The 23,260-nt window shown below is 36.2% G+C and overlaps 1 protein-coding gene across 4 annotated transcripts in view; it reads left to right on the top strand.

The window, feature by feature from the left end:
- Positions 1-23,260, top strand: part of KIF20B (kinesin family member 20B) — a 34,696-nt gene that overhangs the window by 1,125 nt on the left and 10,311 nt on the right. For 3 of the 4 annotated variants that reach the window (XM_032115476.1, XM_032115474.1, XM_032115475.1), the window contains 21 exons: positions 1,351-1,507; positions 1,964-2,050; positions 2,176-2,292; positions 2,487-2,625; positions 4,731-4,915; positions 6,165-6,213; positions 6,848-7,042; positions 7,898-8,009; positions 8,463-8,534; positions 8,974-9,120; positions 9,547-9,709; positions 10,675-10,929; positions 11,694-11,833; positions 12,407-12,557; positions 13,487-13,712; positions 14,283-14,344; positions 14,531-14,650; positions 16,272-16,437; positions 19,451-20,648; positions 22,377-22,515; positions 22,799-22,921. In XM_032115476.1, the coding sequence (XP_031971367.1) occupies positions 1,352-1,507; positions 1,964-2,050; positions 2,176-2,292; positions 2,487-2,625; positions 4,731-4,915; positions 6,165-6,213; positions 6,848-7,042; positions 7,898-8,009; positions 8,463-8,534; positions 8,974-9,120; positions 9,547-9,709; positions 10,675-10,929; positions 11,694-11,833; positions 12,407-12,557; positions 13,487-13,712; positions 14,283-14,344; positions 14,531-14,650; positions 16,272-16,437; positions 19,451-20,648; positions 22,377-22,515; positions 22,799-22,921 (4,002 nt within the window). In that variant the 5' untranslated portion in view covers position 1,351. The remainder of the gene's footprint in view (positions 1-1,350; positions 1,508-1,963; positions 2,051-2,175; positions 2,293-2,486; positions 2,626-4,730; positions 4,916-6,164; positions 6,214-6,847; positions 7,043-7,897; positions 8,010-8,462; positions 8,535-8,973; positions 9,121-9,546; positions 9,710-10,674; positions 10,930-11,693; positions 11,834-12,406; positions 12,558-13,486; positions 13,713-14,282; positions 14,345-14,530; positions 14,651-16,271; positions 16,438-19,450; positions 20,649-22,376; positions 22,516-22,798; positions 22,922-23,260) is intronic. The other variant, XM_032115477.1, reaches the window with a different exon arrangement.

Raw genomic sequence — 23,260 nt, 5'->3', positions numbered from 1 at the left:
TCAAGCCATGATGATATTTCAGGCCAAGTTTTTCCTGGTTTTCATACAGATGCCTGGACAAAAAAAAAAAAAAAAAGTAGATTAGAAGAAGCAAAGTAAACATTGGTGCTTAGTTTATGTATACCTTTATCTCTCTTGCAGCCTGGTGGTATTTGTCTAACTGCTTAAAGTTGTGTCTGGCTTTTACAGCCTAGCTGGGAAGACTGAGCACTTAAAGTGTTTTGACACTGAAGTGCAGACATAACTCAGGTTTTATGCTGGGGGAAATTAAAATGGGACTGCATTATAGGCAGGAAACCAACACTCTTCATGAGCAAAAGGATTTTGAACCAGCCCTACTCTGTCCATTGCTTTAATGAACACTTCATGTTCTCCATTAGTATTTAGTAAAACAATTTATATGCTTTGCTGTAGCCTAGACATGACAATGTAGCACTAATAGGCTCTTGAATTGTTGTGTCCAAAGCTTCAAAATGTAGGCAGTCATGTGGTAGGTGTCTTTTTGCTGGATCCCTTGCTGCCATAGTCTATTAGTAATTGCCCAGTGGATTATTTTAAATTTGATCTGTAAAAAAAAGCTGCCACATCACATCTGTAATAATATCACAGGAAAAATCAGTAGGAGAGTAAAGTGCAGGAAAAAAATACTAATATTTTAAAATAAAATGCCCTTTTTAAAGGCTATTTTGAAATTTGCCTGTCAGCTATCAACACTGAATCATGTTACTTTTATTATCTATAGCAAATTTTCACTGCTTAAATTGTGAAATGCACAAAAATAAGTAAATTATAGATTAATAAATTAATTGCTGAGCTGTAAAGTTACTAAAAAGCAATACTTGTACTCTGGCATGAGGTTTTCTAATTTACTCATGCCCTTTTAATGCTTAAAATTATCTATTAGTCTTTGGAATGTCTCTGAACTGTGTCTTGTATTAAGCTACATTGTGTTATCTTTATAACACCAAGTATTTTTCAGGTCCTGCAGAGATAACCATGACATTCTAAATGGACACTATAATGGGATGATGAAGTTGATGTGGAATTAGGGTTTTCTAAAGTTTTATCTTTCTTGTCAGACATGGTTTTTAGCAAGTTTGTGGTATGTAAGGCTTTTCCCTGGTAAACGTTTCCTTTCCGTTTAAAGAAGAGTGGCTGTTCCCGATTCATGATGCAAAACCCCCTGCAGGCCCCCTCCCCAGCCATCAGAAACTTGCTATGTAAATTATGAATAGGGTGAAGAAAACTTTCTCCTTAAAAAAATTACCAGTTTCACATTGTCTTCTAAGGGGTTTCAGGAGCTCTATGTTTTATGATCAGAGAGCACAAAATAATTTTTTTCTCTTGCAGAATGGAACCAACTTTGGATAATGAGAAGTTTTACAGACCATCCTATATTGCTAGCATTGAGCCATCTCCAAGAGCAGGACCAGTAAGTGTGGAAGATATTAAAACAGATCTCTCCTCTGAATTTTCTTTGGTTTCTTCAAGCTCAGACACAAGCCAGGTAAGAAGACTTTTCTGTTTGGATATTTATTTTTTAAAACATAAGCTTAGTGCTTTCATAGATAAGAACAGTCAGAATTTTACAGGGAAGATGAAAAGCTGCTTTGTTATTTTTTAGTTTGAAAGAGATGCATAGGATTTAGACTAAGTTGTGTGGCACTTGTTGATGCCCTATTGGGCACATCAGTTTTCTGTGACTGAGGCTGATTGCCAGTTCATAGAATGTTTTTGTTGGCCCGAATGCAGTGTTTACGTATATAAGCTGCAACATTAACTTACTACAGCAAACTTCTGCAGGGGCCTAAACACTTGTAAAAACTGATGTAGTAAAGTAGTTTTGATTCCGGTGTTATCAAATAAATCTGTTCAAATCAGCCTGATGAAATAAAACTGCTTTGACATGCTAATTATCAAGAAAAGGACCAAATTTCTAACTGTTGTAATTTTTTTTTTGAAGAGGAGCAGTTTGGAGTCTAAGGGACACATACAAGTCTGCCTGCGTATCAGGCCATTTACGTCACTGGAAAGAGAAAATGGATCGCAGGTGTGACATTTATTTAGTTTAAAAGCACTTAAAATTTGTTTTGTGGGGTTTTTTTGTTTGTTTTCCCTGTAAGCTGAGCTTTTTATAATCTCTTTGTGTCTGCATTGCTTGTTTCCTTTTAACAGGACTGTGTTTCACTTGAAGACTCAACAAATATCGTACTGAAGCCCCCTCAACACTATTTGAGTCGACTAAGTGAAAAAAGTGCAGGACAGATGTTACAGAAGTTTACTTTTTCACAAGTAAATGAGATGTCTTTAAAAGCTTTTTTATTTTTTTCTGGTGCAGATTGTTTTAACTTACATTATTGAATACCAAGCAAACTATGTTTTTTAACTTTATAGTCTTTAACATTATAAACAAACAGAATTTAAAAGATTCTTTAAAAGTCTCTTAATAATTGCTCAAAGTAGAAATATTTCTTGGTAATACTCAGGTGTTTGGACCTGAAACAACCCAGGAAGAATTCTTTGAAGGTACCATGAAGCAACCAGTGCAAGATTTCCTGGATGGATATAATCGTCTTGTCTTTACATATGGTGTTACAAATGCTGGGAAAACTTACACTTTCCAAGGTATGAGTAGAAATGAGTTCTTGAAAGCACTTTTTTTTTTTTTTTCTTTTTATTAAAGCAAGGCTTACTTCTAGCAGAAACATTGTAACTTTTTCCTGCATTTAAATTGTGATCTCTATACATTTACTTCTCTTGAATAGTACTTAGACTCTTTGAAAGTCTCCTTCTATATCAAATTTAACTGCCAACAGATGGAGTCACTACCAGAGTTAGCATAAACACATAGTCATATTACTTTGTAAGGCTCTATAATTTCAGCCAGGTACTTGTGGTCTTTCTATTTTTCTCCAAGTATCTAGTATACTAGGGATGAGGGGGAGTTTGAAAAAATACATGTTCTATGGAACAGGATTTGAAAAGTGTATGTCACTCTATACCAGACTATTGTTTTCTTGAGCTTTATTATTATAAAGGTTATATGCACAAATAAGAAATAATATTTGGGTGTTTCAATTATTATAGGCAGGGAATAAATATTTTGAAACATATTTGGTTATTTTCATGTATTTCTGTCTTGGCTTGAGTTCCCAAGCATAATAATATCTTAGGAAGCCTTGTCTCCTGGTGCACTATTTCTGTTCTGTTAAATCTCCATATCCTTTCTGGTCAGAAGATGTCATTCTTCAGTTATTTTTTGAAGCATTTTAACAAACGAGGTGATTTGATTCAAATGGAAACAGTTTCTCCTATAATGAAATGGCAGATCTGGATGCCATACCACTTATTTTATACCAAAAAATAGTAGAAGGACAGTAAGTTGTGTCACATGAAACTGGTCTTTATTGAAGTGACATTATTTTCTAAGCAGTCCTCTGTTAGCTGCATTATAGCTAACTGCCAGTACTTTCAGTTATCATTTGTCTGGAGCAATAATAGGATGGTTTTTTCTGTCCTAATAAATAAAGGTAGGTAACAAAAACCCCAACAATTCCTCACATGTACAGTCCCCTGTGCTTGACAAGTTTGGGGTATATTGTGTGGGGTCTCAAGAATTTTTGATTGACATCTTTTTAGACTAGAAGCTTTTTCATGGTATTGTATTTTTAGGACTTTGATAAAAATTGGCAGGGCAGAGTGTTGCTTACTGGGTGCCATGATTTACTCTTCTGTTATTGCACTTGAACATTGGAACCTGTATTCAGTCAGTGGCAAAGGCTCTAAGTGAAGGATGAAGCAGGTTTTCAGGGCTTTTCCTCATTCACTGGTGACTGTTCCTTTGTTCATATTGGGTTGAATTACAGCTGGCATTGCAGCATACAAAAAGTTATTAGAGAGGAGATGAGGAGAAACAAATGTAATGCAAGAATACCTGAATTTAATGTGGTATTTGGCTACTAGCTAGGGGTCTGAGTGCCAACCAAATTTTATATAAATTCTGATTTAGGTGGCACAGCTAGGGCTGTAACTATTAAACGTCCATCTGTCTCAAAAGCAGGAGAAATTATCAGCCTGAGGCAGGACAGTATTTTCTCTTCCACTCTTCCCTTTTCTCTGGTTTAGGAATCAATGGAAGTGAGCCCTTTTTAAACTTGCATTTGGATTCAGAAAGATCAAGTGTACACTGAGGCTTTTATCTGACTCCTTGTCTTCTAGGTACAAAAGTAGTACGTTCAGAGAAAAGGGTCTGGGGCAGGGAAAGGAATGAGTCTTTGCAAGGCTTCTAGAAACTGTTTTGGAGATTCTGTGGAATTAGTACAGGACTGCAGCTAAGAGATTATTCATGAATTTATTTCAAGATTACTTCCTTGACAGAGTGAAGGCAGCTTATGAAATACAGTTGAAAAATTGCAAATCTTTATCAAGAATGTCTGTTGGTCGTGGAGTTTTTATTTGTTTTCCCTTAAGGCTAAGCTTATGCAAAATACTCCAGCAGTTTTTGTTTTGTTATACCCATTATTGATATAGAGCATGAACTGTTCCTGAAAGCCAAATACTTTTCAAAACTGTAATGTTTTTTTACCTTGAGAATACAAAGAAAACTCCACTTCATGCTGTAAGTTGTCTTCAAACTCCTCATGTATGCCTTGAGATTTATATTAGTTTTCTGTCCTCATTTATCTGTATACCATATAATAGTTGGATTTTTCTTTTGTATGTCCTTTCAGGGACAGAAGATGATGTTGGTATTCTGCCAAGGACTATGGATATGTTGTTTAAAAGTATTCAAGGAAAGCTATACACAGCAATGGATCTCAAACCGTATCGGTGTAGAGATTATATAAAGCTGACTGAAAACCAAATGAGAGAAGAAACTGCTATTAAAAATTCACTACTTCGTCTAATAAAAGAGGTAGAGGAGCACTTCTTTCTATATTCATGAGTACATGCATCTTTGGATAGCTCCATGTTCTTAATTTTCAGTGGGAAGAGTGGCTGTATTTAACCACGGACGGGCCTATTTGCTGGCAGCCAACTGTTCATATTAGCAGTAAAGTGAGCAGTAGCTCTGATGAACCCTGTTCTCCTGGGGATTTTTGTCTTGTGGGTGAATACTTCATGGGCATGTAAACTCTAAGCTTTTTTTCCTTTTTCCTGTAGCTTGGGCACCTGATAATTTATCCTCTGGGTTTACTGGTGGTTAATAAGAACTGAATGTAAATAGTCCCCTCTCTGTTTGTGGGGATGGTATTAGGTCTGATCCTTTGAAGAACATACTGTCTTTCAGGATACTTGCAAAAAATTAGTAGTTTTGCGGTTGCTGCCCTTTCAGTTGGACAAATATCCCTAAAGGAAGCAAAAGTGTTTGAAACAACAGAGCTATAGAGCTAGTAGACTTAAAGGTTTGAATAAAACATGGGTTTCTGCTGGACTTTTTTCTTACAGTTCACTGTTGAGCAGTCCAGAGATACACTCCAGTTTAGAATTTGAGTCAACTCCTAAAAGCTGTTTAGTCCAATTACATTTATGGGGGATTTGTGCTTAGCATAACCATACCTTTTTCTTAGTGTCTTAATTCTGAAATGAGTGGAATAATGTAAAATAAAGCCGAGCATACATTAGGATTTGGAACTAGAAAAGGTGCTATTTTGATTTTTGTTCTGTTGGTTTTTTAAAAGAATTTAGCATTTCCCTTGTGGTATGCTAGGTTGTAATAGCTAGTGTTGAAAGGAATGGATGTATCTGTTGCCTTGATTTTTATCTGTTAGTTTACTGGGCTCTAGTGTGGAAGGTAGGTGGCAGCAAAACACTGTGACTTCCAAAGCACAGGAGTGAGTTAAATCTAGCTCTGTCAGCCTTCAGAAGGGGCTTCAGAAAAACTTTTCATGTGTGTTTGAATACACCTTCTAGTTTCTGAAACTGTTTATAAGAACAACACTTAAACCTACAAATTTGCTGGCAAAGTTTGCATCTACTGCAAGTGTGGTTTGGGTGGGTGTTTTATATGTGTATATAGCCTAATACCTAGAATTTTTATTTGAAAAATTTATTATGAGATCTACTCTTGAAAAAACTAAAAAACACCCGAACCAAACCATACCTGTTTTTTATTTCATGTTAGTTCTCTTAAGCATGTTTTAAACTTTGTTTTCTTTTTGTAGGTAGACCACCAGATTAACACCAACAACAAAGCACCTATGGATTCTAAGGGTATGTTTTATATAAAAGGTTTGCAATTAAAGCTGACAAAGAAGCTTTCTTAAGGTCAATAACTGACTTCCAGCCTATGTTAATAGAATGACTATTTGTCAATTTTATATGCCTGTGAATTGGATAGCAAGCAAATAATTTGGGCAGAAAACCCAGGGATAAAATGGTTAGAAGAATACCTGAACAGATGTTAGATGGGCTGAAGTTATAGCAGAGAAAAGTAGTACCCTGACAGGCTTTTAGAGTACCTATATGTAATTACATTAACTTAATTCCAGCATTTAAAAAAATACCTAAATATTAAGTCTGCTTTAAAAAGTCAAAATGAAGTGTCTTGTCAGTTTGTCTTCTGAAGATATTGAAGAGACTTGGCTAATTTTAACCAAGCTGTATGTGTTCGATAGGATTTAAAAGCAGAAAAGGAAGCAGTAGAGTAGGTGTCTCTTGCAAATATGTAAATTAAGTATGTGACTTCCAGATATTTAAGAAAGGGGATGGGAATGTCAATGGGTTTTTGAATGGATTAAGTGTTTCTTTAGAAGGTTGCTGTAGTATAAATTCTTACTTATTAATTTTTTAATGAAACTTACTTTCCTAGGTCTATAATGACTTGTAATATTTTTTTACTTGGTAGATTTGGAAGATATCTCAGAAGACTCGGAACAATCTATCACAACTGCAAGAAATTACATCAAGTTTTCTGTTTGGGTTTCATTTTTCGAGATTTACAATGAATGTTTTTATGATCTACTGATTCCTATATCGAATGACAAGAAAAGAAAAACACTGCGCCTTGCTCAAGACATCAAGGGATGTTCTTTTCTAAAAGGTAAATAGAACACATTGCAAATTGCCAAATATAGTTTGAGAAGTTGGTCTACCTGTAATGATGTTTAGATTGGAAAACTCAAAAAAATAACAAAATTAGTATAATCTACATACGTGGAAGTATCTATACCTTTAATACTGTTTTGTCTTTACTCTTAACTGTAACTGTTAAAAGCCCCTGTGCTCCACTGCCATTGTGTCCCTAGATATTTCTTTGAAATGGAAAAAATATTGGAAATAATTGACAAACTTTTTAAGTGGTTTGCTTTTTTTCCATTTTCTTAAAGATGCCAATAGTTCTTAACTGTATTTATAATTGGCTCAACAGTTTTTTAGATTTTTGTTCCTGGGCTTTTTTCAGTATTCTCTGTAGAGAAGCAGACTTCAGATATATAGTCATCATATTGCAGACAAAATTCTCATCTTTTTCAGTTAAGTTGATGGCCCTGAAAAATAACCATATGACTTCCTCTTCCTCCCTTTTCCCTCCCCACCTGACTGAGGTATAAAATAAAGAAGCTGTTCAGACAGTTCTGCCTTGCTGAATGTGACTTTCTTCTCATATTAGACTGAACATTTTTGACTTGTCTGTGCTCAGGCTAAGGTTGCTCACTTAATTTGAATGGAACATACTTAATGTGATAATAAAATGATGAAATGATGTGATGTACTTGCCCTTCTTTTCCTATGAGAGGAGGCATTTTTATGATTTGTCATCATATAACTTCTGTCTGAAGCAGGTGTAGTAAAATGTTTCTATGCCTAAATGTAGTGTCCTTGCTGTGCATACATTATCCCCATAATACTTATTTTGGTAATGTTATCTAAAAAATTATGATATATGTTCTTCCTGAAGATCTGCAGTGGGTCCAGGTTTCTGACTCTAAAGAAGCTTTTAGACTTCTAAAACTCGGCTTGAAACACCAGAGTATTGCAAGCACAAAACTAAATAATTGCTCCAGCAGAAGGTAAGAAACATTTTGAATAGCATTGGGTATAGGATAGTGTGTGGGAGGAAGAAGAAAGTAAAACATGTCTTGTGGTTTTTAGGAAGGGAAGAGGCTTTAACAAGGTCTGGATTTCTAGGTTTCAGTTTTGGTGTCCTTTAGCAGTATGTGATACAATGCTTGGTGCCAAAGGGATTCAATCCTTCACTAAGATGAACATGTACTAAAGCTCATAGTATTTTATCAAATACTATACAAAAGCACTTAACTTTATGCCATCTAAATATCTGAGAAAAAAGCAAAATACACACATGCTACATAAACATCTCTTTAAAAGTTTGTATATGATTGTATATGATTAGATATGTTGACAAATCCAACAACATTTTGAGCAGATGTTGTGGAGGCTAAAATTGTTTTGAAAGTACTGGTCTACCTTATCACTTCTCTGATTATTTCAATTTCTCTTTTTAGCCACAGCATATTCACAGTTAAAGTACTAAAAATTGAAGATTCAGGAACACCAAGGGTGACCCGAGTCAATGAGTAAGTTCGGAACAGTCTTTTGTGATGCAGTTGTTATTCATCTTCCATGTTGATGTATTGGTACTGCACCCAGCACTCACTGGCAGAGCATCCTGCATGTATGGTGGCTCCCCACTTCTACCCTTGTACAGTACTTGGCCTTCTCCCTCAAGCCATCAGGTTGCAATGCTGTTCTATCTTGTCACCTCTGTTCAGCACAAAGTTCTGCCAGACATCTTTACTCCTGAACTCATGCAAGTCCCCAGAAGTAAGAGGATGAAGAGATGGATGGGGTGAAATAGGAAGTATGTTGGGCAAATATTTAGCAGGAAATATTTAGTGGGAAATTTGATTAGGGAAGCAAACTTCATAAGGATGAGGAGAAGTGATAATTTTTAGAAGTGGGTAATTTGTGCATCTTTAAGGTAAATATGGTGATTTTTTTCTTGTGTGCTTTCAGATTGTCATTGTGTGATCTTGCTGGTTCTGAAAGATACACCAAGACCCGCAATGAGGGTGACAGATTGAAAGAGAGTGGAAATATAAATACCTCTCTCCTGACTCTAGGCAAGTGTATTAATGCACTCAAGAACTGTCAACAGTCAAAGTAAGTCCTTTTATGAATTACCAACTGGTTGTGTTTTTTAGGTATTTCCTACAATGTTTAAAAGCTATTGTTTAAAATGTACAATAGTAACACTTCAATTTTTGGTAGGAGAAACGTATAGATTACTGAAGTCTATACCGTAGTCTTGTTGATGTACCAAAGTTATCTTTAAACTTGTTTTGTTTTTCAATTAAATAATTTAAATTATAACATCCTTTAAACATGCTATGGTAGATGTTAACAATTTTGAAACTTACTTGTTCTGAGCTTGGCTTATCAAAGAAACTTTGGAATAATTTTAAATTTAAAACACCCTTGCCACTAGTGTCATAGTAAGAGTGAAATTTTCAAGTCTTCAGGCAGGATAGCTCTTAATTGACTGGAATTTACTAAACTTCTGATCATCTGTTCTTTTGTCTTTTAAAGGTTGCAACAGCACATACCCTTTCGGGAAAGTAAGTTAACTCATTTCCTTCAAGGATTCTTCAGTGGAAAGGGGAAGGTGTACATGATAGTAAACATAAGCAAATGTGCTTCAGCATATGAGGAAACACTCAATGTGCTAAAGTTCTCAGCCATTGCACAAAAAGTAAGTGTGTTGTAGTCTGTCTTGTTGATCAGTAACTTTGATTTGCTTTAAAGAGCAGGTTCTCTCACTTAATTACTGGATTTTTTGGTCTCATGTTGCAATCATATTTCTAATTACACTGGTTGAGCTTTATCTCCTAGAGCTTTTAAAAAGGCTTTATTGGGACATTTTTTTCCCTTTGGAGTGTGGGGGTGGAAGCATCTACTGAAAATTTGTAATTCCTAGGAAACATCCAGCCTAATAAGAAACTTATTATATTTGGAAGAATTCCCCTGAGATTTAGGTAAATTTCTTCTGCAGGTACAGCATGCTCTCACTTCTAGCTGTCCCATATACTACTGCTTTCTTAACTTGGAATATTGCTCACCTGAAATGTTAAAATGATAAAATAGGTTGAGCACCAGAGAGTGTGAAAGATCATCTTTATGTTCACAGGAGCCTCAGTGGGAAGGTGGAAGCAGAGTCAGTAGGACTAAGTGCAGTGATGTATCTTTGGCAAAGTTGGAAGATGAAAGTGTGAAACATCAGTGCTGTAGCTTTAATGGAAGTCATGGAAAAGTTTTGTTGACAGTTAAGTCCATACCTTTGGACTTTGGGCAGGTTAAGGACAATACCAGAAGGAGCAGACCATAGGGGTTATAGAGCTGTTAAATAGATTTTGTAGGATGGCATTCATGTAATGCAATTGGAAACTCAGACTACAGGAAATGGACAGTCTCTTGCTGCCTCTTGTAGGTTATCCAGCTAGTGAAACTTGGTGTTCCTGGGATCAAAAGAAGGGTTAGGCTATAAAGTGACAACTTTGTACTCCAGCTGGAAACTGGTCTAAGTAGTGACTCTGAACAGAGGATGAGCTGGGAGAGTGCTCTGCTCAGAAGACATATAGGAGAGTGCAGCAGGTCTTCAAAGTGCCAATGGAGCTTTAAAAAATAACAATAACTTTCTGGTTTTGATTTTCTGGGTAGGTTTTAGTTATGGACACATCTATTCTTCCCCAAGATCAGTCATTTGGCCAGAAATTGGCAGGAGAATCATCATTGCTTAATGTCACTAGAATGCCAATCCCAAGGAAAAGAGGTACTATCCTATGGGACAGAACCTTGGAAGATGTGTTTGAAGATGATGATGATGAGATGGAGGAACAGCCCAGTGTGTCAAGAGAAGAAGCAGTGCAGGAAAATGAAGGAAGTGAAGTTGTTATTGCGAAAGAAAAATATATGGTATGTGCCAGGGCTATTTTAAGAATTAGTATAGCATGGAGTCTTGAAGCAATGTGTTCTTCTGGTTTCTTCCATCTCACCCTATCTTTTTTTTTTTTCTTCCCCTCCTCATCACCTTATTCTACCTAAATCCAGTGTTTAAAACTATAAGTGGGATTACTTATAACTTGGTGCTTATTGTGGGAAAACTATGAAATGTGTCAAAGTGCAAAGTGAGCAGTAAGAATTGCAGCATTGGCTTTCTCTTCTTTTGGTATCCTATGGTCAATACGCAGGAAATATTACCTGTTTTTTACCAATACAAAACATTTTTCCTTTATTATTTTATGCACAAGAAAACTCTGGACACTGTTCTTTAAGAAACAGCAATTTTAGTCACTTGTGCAGAAGATAAGGAGTAGGGAACAGAGGACTAGAAACCAGTTTGTGGAGGTTTCATTAATACCTGAAAAGGGGCATCTGGAAAAAAAGGCCAAATTCTGTGGATCTTAAGCCTCTCTTTAAAGATAACTTCAAGAATTTTTGTGATAAACTTGGTGTTCTTTGGAAATACTCACTCTGTGCAAACCTAAATTGCTGTGTTAGTACCAAACAGGTAGTTCAATCTACTCATAAATCCTCCTGTTTATGAATAAGCTAATAAAAGAAATGGAAAAACTTTTGCCAGCTGCAGAGTAAAGTGTTGTAGTGTTAGAGGAATGGGAAAAATCTCACTTGTGGGAAGTATTTCTTTATGAAAAGTATAATACTGATTGTAATTCTAGATGCTGGTGAGTCTGGTACAAGACCTGAGGAGCAAACTTATTACTGAAAAGAAAAATAAGTTACTGCTGGAAATAAAAATTCGTGAAGAAGTGATACAAGAATTTACCCAGTATTTTGCTGAGCGGGAAATAGATTTCAAGTAAGCTGTCTTTAAGTGGTTTTAAAGTTACTTGTTAAGAAAGTGAAAGTAAATTTACTTATTTATTAAATCTCTCTTGGTTGTAAGAGACCACAATCTTAGATCTGATCTTCTACTGCGTCAGCTAATGTGCTGGTTTCTGTTTGGATTATGAGCTCAAGAAAAATGCTCTGTAGAAAAGGCTTTGATTTTTCTGTGGGATGAGTAGGAATGTGTGTATAATTTGTAAGCAGTTTCTTCCTGTAGAACTCTAAGGGAAGAGCTGCTTTGATAAGTTGTCTGTAGAAAGAATGATGTGCAAATTCTTTGGTTCCCTTTTGTTTTAGTGATACTCCAAACATACTGTCTCAAGCAGCTTAGAAAAAAATGCTTGTTGTTAAGTGCTATCCATAATCTGTGTGTTTGTTTCCCTCTTGTTCTTCCTGCATGTGTGAAATATACTTCTGGTTTAGGGTAGCAGCATTGTTTTGTTGTGCCAAAATAAAGAAGAAAGCATCTTTGTAGGCAACTGTGCTAATAACTTTGTAGCCTCTCATAGCTAGCTTTTAGTTGACTTATTTTTTTCTACTCTAGAGAGTGCCTTTCTCACGAACGAGCACAGCTTGAAGAAAATTCTGAGAAACGCCTGGAAATCTTCAAGGAACTTGTAAATAGTTATACTAAAAATGCAGATGAAAAAAGTAAATTACAAGATCGGCCTTGCAGTGAGCAAGCTGGACCTCTGGTATTTTTATCTGCCTGCCCCAAATGTCCCTTTTACTAACTACCTGTTATGGTCATGGTATTTCTCAAGAGTTAGAAGGATGAGTTCAAGGAATTGCACACACTGTAGCTGTGTCATCAGCAAGATATATTTATCTTATTTAATAGATGAGGTTGCTGAGCCTTGGGATTCAGGAATTTTTGGTGTTTTCTGCATTTATCCAGCACAAAGAGACAATCGTTCTATACAAAGAAACTGGGGGGGAAAATCATTTTTTGTTATATAAAATCCATTGCATTTAGTGCCTATTTAAAATCTTTGAGGCTGACTTCTTAGGCCCCATATATGGACTGTGCTGGAGTAGTCACAGAGACTTCTCTCTTAGGGCAGTAGTTGCTACAACTGAAGCAATGAGAATTATTTATCCACTTAAGCCATACCTAGACTCTTAACTTGTGTCTGTCTCTTGAGACTTTGAAACCCTTTGTTTTTAAAAAAACAGAGGGAAGATATAAAGTCAGTCTTTCAGGTATAATTTAGTTATAAGTTACTTCAGATTTATTTGACCTCACAAACTTTTCCTGTTATATGAAAATTTCAGATGTATTCCTTCTAAAACTGTTTGCATGCTCTCTTCATTCAATATTCTCATTGGTTGAAAATATGCTAACTTTTATAGTAAACTTGGATAGATGTGGAGATATAAGGGGGAATGTAATGGTGGGTCATTAAATGCTGTAAAAATAAAGTAGCTCTTGGTACTGGAGACCAGTGTGTGAATGTAGTCAGAACCTGGCAATCAATGCATATGAAACTACAAGATGGTTTTAAAGTCAGAAGTAACTGTGCTTATATATTTGAACTCCTAGTGATCTTCCATATTTTCTGTAGAAATAGTGGCTTTTGTGTAATTATTTGCCACTTCTAAATGAATATAAATTATCTTCCAGAATGAAGAAAACAGCACAGACACAGGTGCCTACATTGATTTTGAGGGTGTTATTGATTCTCTGCAAAATGATATCACTGATATCAAAAATCAGGCAGAAGCAGCACACCAGTACATTGTGTCCCTAGAGGACCCACAGGAAACTATAGGTTGTCTTGAACAACAGCTGGCAAAATTAACTGCAGAACTAGTTGAGACTAAGGAAGAGCTGGAAAAGAAAACCAAAGGTAAGCTGGATCTAAGTGTGATGTGAAGGACGCAAAAAAGAAATGAATGAGTACTGTAAAACAGGAATAATAATCTAGTTGAGCAGGATTGTGTGACCAAATCATATATATAATAGTGGTAATCCATTGTTTTGTGTATGTTAAACAATTCTACAGGCCTTACTGCATTTTTAAGATGAACCTTAAAATTGTCAATTGCAGACTTAGGAATTGTGGGGTAAAACGTGAAAGTTTTTGATTTCCTTGTTGTATTGTAATCCCTGTACTTCTTTGTTTTGCTGATGCCGTGTTTTCAGACATCATGTGGAACTTTGATGGAGGGAAAACTAGCAGTACCTCATAGTGATCTCAGCAGAGGTCTTGTGATACAATCTGTATTTTGTGTGAGTTGCAAGTCCCAAATGTCCAGTTCAGAAAACATAAACAACTTTTGAAACTTCCTATAAGTAGAAGTCAACTTGAAAATAAATGTATTCAGAAACTACTGAAGTACCAGAAGACACAAAGAAATGGATTACTGAGTGAACTGTGGTGGCTGATTATTTGATGTAGGCTTTTTTCCTGTTGCAGGTTTTGAAACACAGAGGATTAAATTGGATGAGTCTGCTGAGCAGCTTAAAGAAGCAACTGAGGTAACTTTCTCAAAAAAGACTTGTGCAAAATTATTTGCTTTAATTCTAAATTCTAAGAACTTAAAATGCTATTACACTATGCTAGCTTTTTTTTTTTATATCAAGCGTAGTTTAACTGATCTTGCTTCTAAAAGCATGGTAGAGTTCAATTTAACGCTGAACTACTTTTTTTTCCTCTTTTTCAAGAAAATGAATATACAAAATGAAAGGATTCAAGAACTAATTGATATTGTGAAGCAAAAAGATGAAGCTATTATGAGACTACAAGGTCAGGTAACACGTTCAGAAGAAGTCATAAAAGACTATGTAAGTCTTAAGCATCTCTATTGTGTTTATACAAAAAAGCCTTAGTATGTGCTTATAATGGATGTCACTTTGGAAAATTGGAGTTTTCTTTAAATAATTGCTGTTGAAATGATAGCAGGTCAGTTGGCATTGAAACTAAAGCCGAAGAAAAATGTTTTCAGGGATGTGTGTAAATAATGGGACTTTCAGAAGTAGTGATCTGAAGTTGTTATTGGAGGACTCCTGGTGAGACTCTGAAGAGCCATTAAATAAAATAAGACCGCCTCCAACTGTGAAGAGTTAAACAGTGGGAATAGAGGAAGTTCATCACTGTCTCTATTCTTTGCCTGAATGAAAGAAGAGGAATAGGAGGTTTTGTTGCAACAATAGGTCAATTGTAGTTGAAGTTCGATTCTAAGAGTGTAAAAAAGACAATAATTTTCTAAATTGAGGGGGGAAAAAAAGAGTGTATTCCACCCACCACCAGCATGCTTGCACAATTCCAAGGGAAGAGTGTTAGTATGAATGTATTGAGCAGAGTTTGAATTAAGAAGGTGTGACATAGGTATTTCTGCTTTTGATGTGATTAATAAAACTGGAGTTATCTAGTCTAGTGATGTCTGCTGAATGACAGAAGGCTAGCTTGGCTAAATGTATACAGGTAAAAAAAAATCAAAAAGTGCTGTTAGAGGTTTTTTGGGTTTTTGGTTGTTTTTTTTGGTTTGTTTTTTTTTTTTGAGCCTGCTGTCCAGTAACCTGAAGTAGTTTTGAGAACATTTTAAATGAAACTTAGTCAGTACTCTGATCCATTTCTCTTACGCTGTAAACTCAAAGCTTTGGCCATACTTAATCTTGTGTTCTCTCTCTCTCTCTGCCGAACAGCTGCTTAACTTGTCAATAGCGAGAATGCTCCAAGAGTGAGTGGAGTTGTGATGACTTACTATTACTGCTCCTTCCAAGAGCAAGGCTTTAACTGTCTAGTATTTCTATGAGGCTGTGTGGCATTAAATTTTAAACATGACCACAAATCTCAACTCTATTCTATAGTCTATTGTGGTTTTTTTAATGAAGTAATTATAGATGAATCACTGGTCCTTGACAGCCACGTGGCTTGCCACTGGTGTCATCTTGCAAGTAAACAACTTTTTTTCTTAGTCAGATATATGAAGTATGTATGGCAGAACTGACTAGGCTTTCAAATCACATCAAATGTGTCATGACAAAAATGATTTGTGGCTTTTCTGAAGGCTGTTAAAGCTCCCAATTCTATCAACCATGATCAGAAAGGGATAAATTCATAGAATTGACTGTGTGCGCTTTTAACAAATTGGGAATTACGTCTACTCTTTTGACGCTGGTTTTCAGATGGTAAACTAACTCCTCTTAATGTGAGTCTTGCATTTTGTAGGTCTCTAGTCTCTTGCTCTGATTCCTGTACAATGCAAAGTATTGTGTTTCTTCATATCTGAAGGTGCACCAGGTCTTGGTGTAACTAACTTATGTCACTGACTTTTTTCCTCTGACAACCCCTGTGCACCTTACCCATAAAGTTTTGTAAAAATATTTGTAAATAAAGAGATACTAAGCTTTCTAAGTGCTCAATTTGTACAGCTTCTAAGCAATTAATCTTATTTTAACACAGGAGAACACTTTGACTACCATTAAGAGAAAATTAGCAGAAAAGAACTCTAAGGAAGTGATTGAAAGCAGCCAATTAAAGGATTGTGTGGAAACTGTATTGGAAGTGGGAAGAAAACGTTGCTTGGAAAATAAGCCTACTGCAGAAGAAGAGCCACCTACAAAGAAAGGTACATTTTCTACCATCACTCAACAGCGGGCCTTCAAAAAAAGCTTGATTACTATTCCAGAACAGAAGCAAAAAGCTGTGAAGCGTAAACATTATGCTCTGAGGAGGAAATCTGCTCTGTTAAACTGTAAAAGGAAATAACTGTTCTGTAAATGTAATCTCTTTTGCAGAGGGCCCTTTATCGTTTACTCCTAAATGCTTTAAATAAAAGTTAGTTTTTAGACTCTTTGCTTTCTGATGCTTTTTCTTATCTGTGTATATACCTGCATACCCAGCTGTAGTTCTCAGGCAATTTCTTAACAGTTGTTGTTGTACTAAATTTTCTGTTGCTGGACTTCTGAGAAAGTAGCAACTCCTGCTCAAGTTTTTGAAAATTGCCTAAGCAAGCATCAAAGGTGTCAATGACTTACTGATTGTTCAGTAATAGTAAGTGCTGTGAACCTTGATATTTCGTTCTGTGTGCATGTTGTGAACACACCAGCTCTGGTCAAGGGGCTGGTAAAGGAGAAAAATGAATTTTACTTCCATTCAAGTGGAAAGGTTAAGTCCACAAATGGCATATTTTGTACAGCTCTCATGCTTGCACTTTCAGTCTTTTTGCGTTTCTTGCTTTATCTGTCAACTTATCAGATGAATAAAGTCTGTTAATAAGTGGGCTATATAGGACTTGTGCAAAATGGTATTTGTAAGAGCTGTCTGCCTCTAACATGACTTCAGGGCCCAGCTTGCTTTAGTTTCTCATAGAACTATGGAAAGCATATGCAAAAGGAAGGTGAAAGGCCTTTCCTTTCTGTAAAAGGAGAATTGTCAAATTCACATATTCACAGAAAAATGAGGATACAGTGAATAAACTGAATGTTGGACTGTCATTTATTACATTGTGCAGTGAAAGAACAAGGGACCACTCACAGTAGTACATCAGTCTTAAGTTTATGGAGCAAAGAGTTCTACTCAATGGGGTAACATCAGGCACTAGTGGGGTTCCCAAGAGCTCCATAATGAGCCCAGTTCTCTTCACTATCTTCATAAACAACTTGGATGCAGGACCCAAAGCTATCTTAAGTTTGCCAATGATAGCTGTTGACTCCCTTGAAGGCAGGGAGGCCCTGCAGAGGGAACCAGCTGGGCAATCACCAACCCTATGACGTTAACAAAGACAAGTGCCTTATTCTGCACCTGGGCCAGGGTAACCCTTGCTCTAAGTACAGACTGGGGAGTGAGAGGCTGGAGAGCAGCCCTGCTCTTGATGATCATTGAGGGTCTGTTTGAACTCAAGATCTTCTATGATTCCATTAACAAAGCACTTCATGCAGAGGGTATTGCACCTCTAATGTTTGCTGCCCTAGAAGGTGGGGAGAGGCAGGTAATTCTCAGATTGCAGGCATAGTTAGACAAGGTAACAGCCAACAGGTTCATGGATAGAGACTGAAAGAGTTAAGAAGCAGTATAGTCTCAATTCTTCAGTGTCAAGAAAAGTCCATAGAAAATGGCTGGGCCTCCCAGCAGTAGCAAAAGGAGATAAAAATATTAGTTTAGGTCAGCTGATGCTGTGGGATCCAGTAGGGCACTTCTGTTGTTTGTACGGCTTGAAGTAAGTGCCATTTGAAGCCAAGACTAGTGACTTCGGCAAACCATGTGTTAGGACACCTCAGGACCTCTCCCTTTTAGTGAAGTTTGCAAAACTCCAGTCCAGGGAGAGGAATATCTAATATTTTGTCTGATCTGTTTTCTTAGGACTACACAACTGGGCTTTCAAAGAAAACCATTTCCAAATCCAAAATTTTTAATCTTGTCGGGTTTAAAAATATGACCTTATATGCTACAGTAAAGCTGCTGTTGTGGCTGAGCTAGCAGAAGCCCTTGATGTATCCTGTTAACATAGGAAAACTATGGGCAAGCAGGAGCAAAGTGTCCTGTTGGCTTTGATTATTCAAAAACCAAATCGCTATTGCTAATGTTTCAGAATGGCCTTTTGTTAGTGACTCAAATTTAGTGACTATACAACTTGTTGGCTCTGTTCAGAGGATATTTCCATGCAGTATACATGTGCTTAATGGTCCCAAAGTGAGATGGTTGCCTAACTAACTCTACCTTACTGTAGGTGCAGTACTCGCAAGAATCCATAGCAGCTTCCTGTAGTGCATAGCTATGATGGCCTAATCCTTAGAGATAGTCAGGCTTGATTTAATAGTGAAATGTTACTAAAGGGACACAACTGGTTTCTTAAACACTTGTGTGAAATACAGCTGGAGTCAGTTTGGAAAGTGATGAAATACATGTGGTTTTAGTTAGAATGGCTCATTACTTTGTGAAAATAGTCTTAATAAAATATGGAAATTTTGGATTGGGATGATATGTTGTAAATCTTTCTTGGAGAACTTTACCTGCAACGTATTAGGTGTGGGCATTAATAGTTATCCTTTTATCTAGTTTGGAAACCTATTGAATACATAAGAAAGGAAGGTTCCAAACACAAAGCCAAAACAAACTTGTGCTGGATTTTTAGCTTTGTTTTTAAAGTAAGGTGATATAGTGTGCATAAAACTTCTCAGAAAAGCATATGACACCATTGCTTCCCTAAATGGAGGATGGGTAATTGCTGGCTCTATTTAAAGAGATTGTTGAGTCAGTGGAGGTAGAAACTGGGTATCACTGTGAATGTTATCTAGCTCATAGGCATTGCAAATACTAGTAAAATTCGCTAGATTTTTCTGCTAGTGGGGCAGAATAGGAGGTTGGAATAGAACTGTAGCAAAATTTTTTTAAGTCTTCTGGACACCTCTTTCTGCAAGTTACGCCTAGAAGTCCAAGAAGCACTTTATTGCATATAAAACATCTCAGAGATTTATAACAACTTCCAGGTTCTAAAATGCTCTAAGAGTCTGGCTTTTAGGTGGTGCTAATTTTCCACACAGCAATTACAATTTGATGTTGCTAGGGACTTGTTGATTTTAATTAACCTCAGCTATATGGGGATTTACTTGTTCTTGATGTTATTTTGGTTTTGTTTTTAGGAGATAAGAGGGAGAATTGGGAAAATTACTCTCTTGATCTAAAGAGAGCTAATAATTCTGACACCTACATGGAAATACTAGCACTGAAGGAAAAAACAGAAACTTTGGAAGGTCAGATGGCTGCACTTGAAGAACAATGCCAAAGAGAAAAAAAGGAAAAAGAAGAGTTAAATCAGCAGATAGCAAGCTTGCAGCTCAAGCTCTCTGCTTCTGAAGAAAGGGCTGTTGGTTTAAGTGGAGAACTTCAACAATGTCGAGCTGAATATCAGGAGACTGTTTCTGAATTGGACAAACAGAAAACCATAAATAAGGAACAAGAAGAGAAGATTATTCAGCTAAATAACGATGTAAGAGGCGCTAAACAAAATATAATTGATAAAGTGTCACAAATTAAAACAATGCAGTCCCAGGTAGATGAATTGTATAAGTGCCACTCAGAATCTTCTGCTGTGGATATAGACTCAGTTAACCTAGAGGATTCCTTAGACCCTCAAAGAGATGAACCACAAACAGCTCAGATGAGTCCTCTATCCATGCAGTTCCAAACTGCTTCTACAGCAGATCTGAGACAGGAGAGCTCCTTTCACCACAGTATTGAAAGTATTTGGGAAGAATGCAAAATTATGATTAAGGCTTCCTCACAAAAAAGTCATCAGATTCAACAACTACTTCAACGAGTTGAAGATTTAGAGAAGAGACTTTATGATAGTGAGAACTACAATAATCAACTAAAAATAAAATTAAATGAGATTACAAATCAAGATCATCAGTCTGTAAAGGAAAAAGATCTTATGAATCAATTACAAGAGCAAATCCAGAAGAAAACTCAGGATTTTGAAAACAAGGCTGCAGAAGATCAGAGAGTAATTGCACAGTTTCAGGAGAAAGTTACCAGCTACGAGGGAAAAATAAGAGATCTTGAATGCCTGTTGGAGGCTTTTAGGGCAAAAGATGACAGCATGAGAGAATTAGAAGAAAAACTAAAAGAAAAAGAATCTACTATTTTAAATCTAGAAAGTAATACCGTAGCTCTGCAAGAGAAATGTACCAGTTTAGACAAAAAACTGAAAGAACTCAGTGATCGAGAAGAAAATCTGAAGGATGAAGTTGAGCAGTTGATGAGCAGTTTGGAGACCATGAAACATGTTCTTCAGGAAAAGGAGAAAAATGAGTATGAGCAAATACAGTCTACAGAACTGTAAGTAAATAATGAGATTACTCCTAACCCTTTGAGAATAAAATTAAGTTAAAACTCCCTTATGTCAACATCAGTTTATTTTGACATAACACATTTGCATGTTTATAAACTTGATTAACCAAACTGCTTCTTTGAAAAGTTTGAATATACTACTTGAATTTTATATTTGTATATTCTGCTGGCTATGTTTTCCTCACATGTTTGTATATTCTTTCAAAAATATACATCTAAATCATGTGGAACTATTGTGCAGGGAAATAGGAGCATACATTGAAATTAATTATTTGGGGATTTCTAATAGTTTTGTTGCAGATACTTTCTGAAAGAAATTATGTAGTATAATGTTATATCCTATAATGTGTATAAAAGTAGGATATGTTTTCTTTGGAAAGGACTGAATGGTAAAAGGAAAGGAAGAAGGGGGGGAGGGGAAGCAGATGATAAATAGATGGTTTTGGTAATAGCTATTCTACTGTAAGACTCAAAGGAATAATGGGTGTTGATGCCTGAGGTGGCCCCCTAAAACACAGAGACTAGACAAGAGTAAGAGAATGAAAGGAGGTATTTGTTTGAAGGACCTTCAAAGGTACACCCTGGGCAGTCAAAAGGCTACACCCAAGATGGACAATGGGTCACGGGTTCTTCACCCTTTTATAAGTTTGGTCCATTTGCATCTCAGGGTTAATTCTCCAATTATAACCTCAGTTCATGATGTAATTACCCCAAGTTGGCCCCCCCGTTCAGAGGCTTTTAGTTTACACATTTTGGGGCCTGCTGTCCTTGAGGTGGAAGCCTAGAGAGGCTTGTTATGTCTAACCAGCATAACAGCAGCTAACAGGTCACAAGAAACTTCAGAGTTGCACACTAGGCAGTAGAGGATTTGAAAAATATAAAAGTTAAAACCTAAGGTATCAGTGTAGAGGGTAGAACTTTCCCTAGTACCCTCTACTTTTTAAATCTCTAAGAAATAGGAGATTACATGTATCTGAGAGATTATATTTGCTATATGGCAAGGAAATTTCAATTATGTAAAAATAGCTTTAAGATGCTATGCAGCCCTTCTCCTGGCTATGGTTTCTTTAGAGCCATATCTGTGCAAACTGCACATGCTCCGAAGTACAATCTGGCATGAAGGTCTGATGATCCCCAACCCTGTGCTGGTGAGACTTTGAAAGGATTTCTTTTTGTGAGGCCTTGTATTGGATTGCCAATTATAGGACCTAAAAAACCTTCCTTTAGTTAGTTTAAAAGTCCAAGATGTCTTCTTAGAAACTCTTTGAAATAAATGTGATCACAAAATAAACCCATCAAACTTATTGTTTACTTTGCAGAACTTGTGATGGCAGGAGTTATTGCAATATTATTGGCCTTTTCCATTTTTCTTTTTATTTATCTTGATACTTACAAGAGCTAGGATGTAGTTATCAACTTCAAACTTATTTGATATTAACCTTGGGTTTTTCTAATTTGTAAGGTCACCTAATGACAAAAATGGTTGCTCTACTGTGCTTAGAAGATAATATTTTAAAAAATTGAGTGTTCAGAAGTGAATCTGAGCAGTTTGTTACTTCAAGCTCATATAATAAGAAATGGAAATCCAAACATAAAATTATAAGGCTTGTCACTGATCTGATAGAGCTGAGATTCTGTTTGCAAATAAAACCAGCGAAGAGCCTGAGTTAATATATAAGACTAATTTTATTTATGTCTCTTAATTTCTAACCCAAGGCTACGTAAAGATCTTTCGGAGAGCTCTGCCCTGGTACAAAGTTTGAAAAAAGATTTGCAGAGGAAAGAGGAAGAATACACAGATTTGAAAGAGAAGTTTTATGATGCCAAGAAACAAATTAAGCAAGTACAAAAAGAGGTTGGTAACCATAGGCAAAATGTTTTTCTGCAAGTTTGGACTTCTGTTAGTGAAACCTGTTTTCACAAATCTCAATCTATGGATGTTAAAAGAAACTCATAGTAAGGCTATTTTGAGTGATACATTTAGAGTATCTTTGCTTGTGCACTACCAGCCCCTCAAATTCAGTGAAGATGCTTGCAAAAATTTGACTCTGATTAAAGTAGTTGGTTATCTAGGTAACTTACAGAGATTGTAAAAGGCTTTTAACTAAATATAGGTTTTGCTTGCTGTCTTTTTGCAGGTGTGTACAATGCAAACTGAGGAAAAATCCCTGAGAAAACAAGTTAATGAACTTGAGAAAATTAAAAAGCAGTTTAGTGAAGAATTAGAGTTCAAACAGCGCACAATCCTGCAACTTAAAAAGGTATTTTGTTTTCTAAAATTTTACCTGCTCTTAATTTTCTAACTAATCTACTAACGAGGCAAGTTTTCCAAGCAGCTGGAGAAAGCTTACAGAAGCTGGGGTAAAAATAAGAGTAGCCACCTGAAATTAGTTTTAACAGATGAATGAAAAATGTTTAAAGAAATTCTCAATCAGGACACTATTTAAAACAATTTGACAATCTGTCTAGTAATAAGTACTTAATACCTGCAGAGTTTCTGATTAGGGACACTTAGATACATTAGTAGTAATGTCTCTTTTTATTTTTTTAAACAGCTGGAACGCTACTTTATACTAGATGAAGAACTTATTTATTGGGAC

Source organism: Corvus moneduloides, chromosome 8, assembly GCF_009650955.1.
Source record: "Corvus moneduloides isolate bCorMon1 chromosome 8, bCorMon1.pri, whole genome shotgun sequence".
Taxonomy (NCBI): Eukaryota; Metazoa; Chordata; class Aves; order Passeriformes; family Corvidae; genus Corvus; species Corvus moneduloides.
This window is presented reverse-complemented; position numbering and strand designations above follow the sequence as displayed.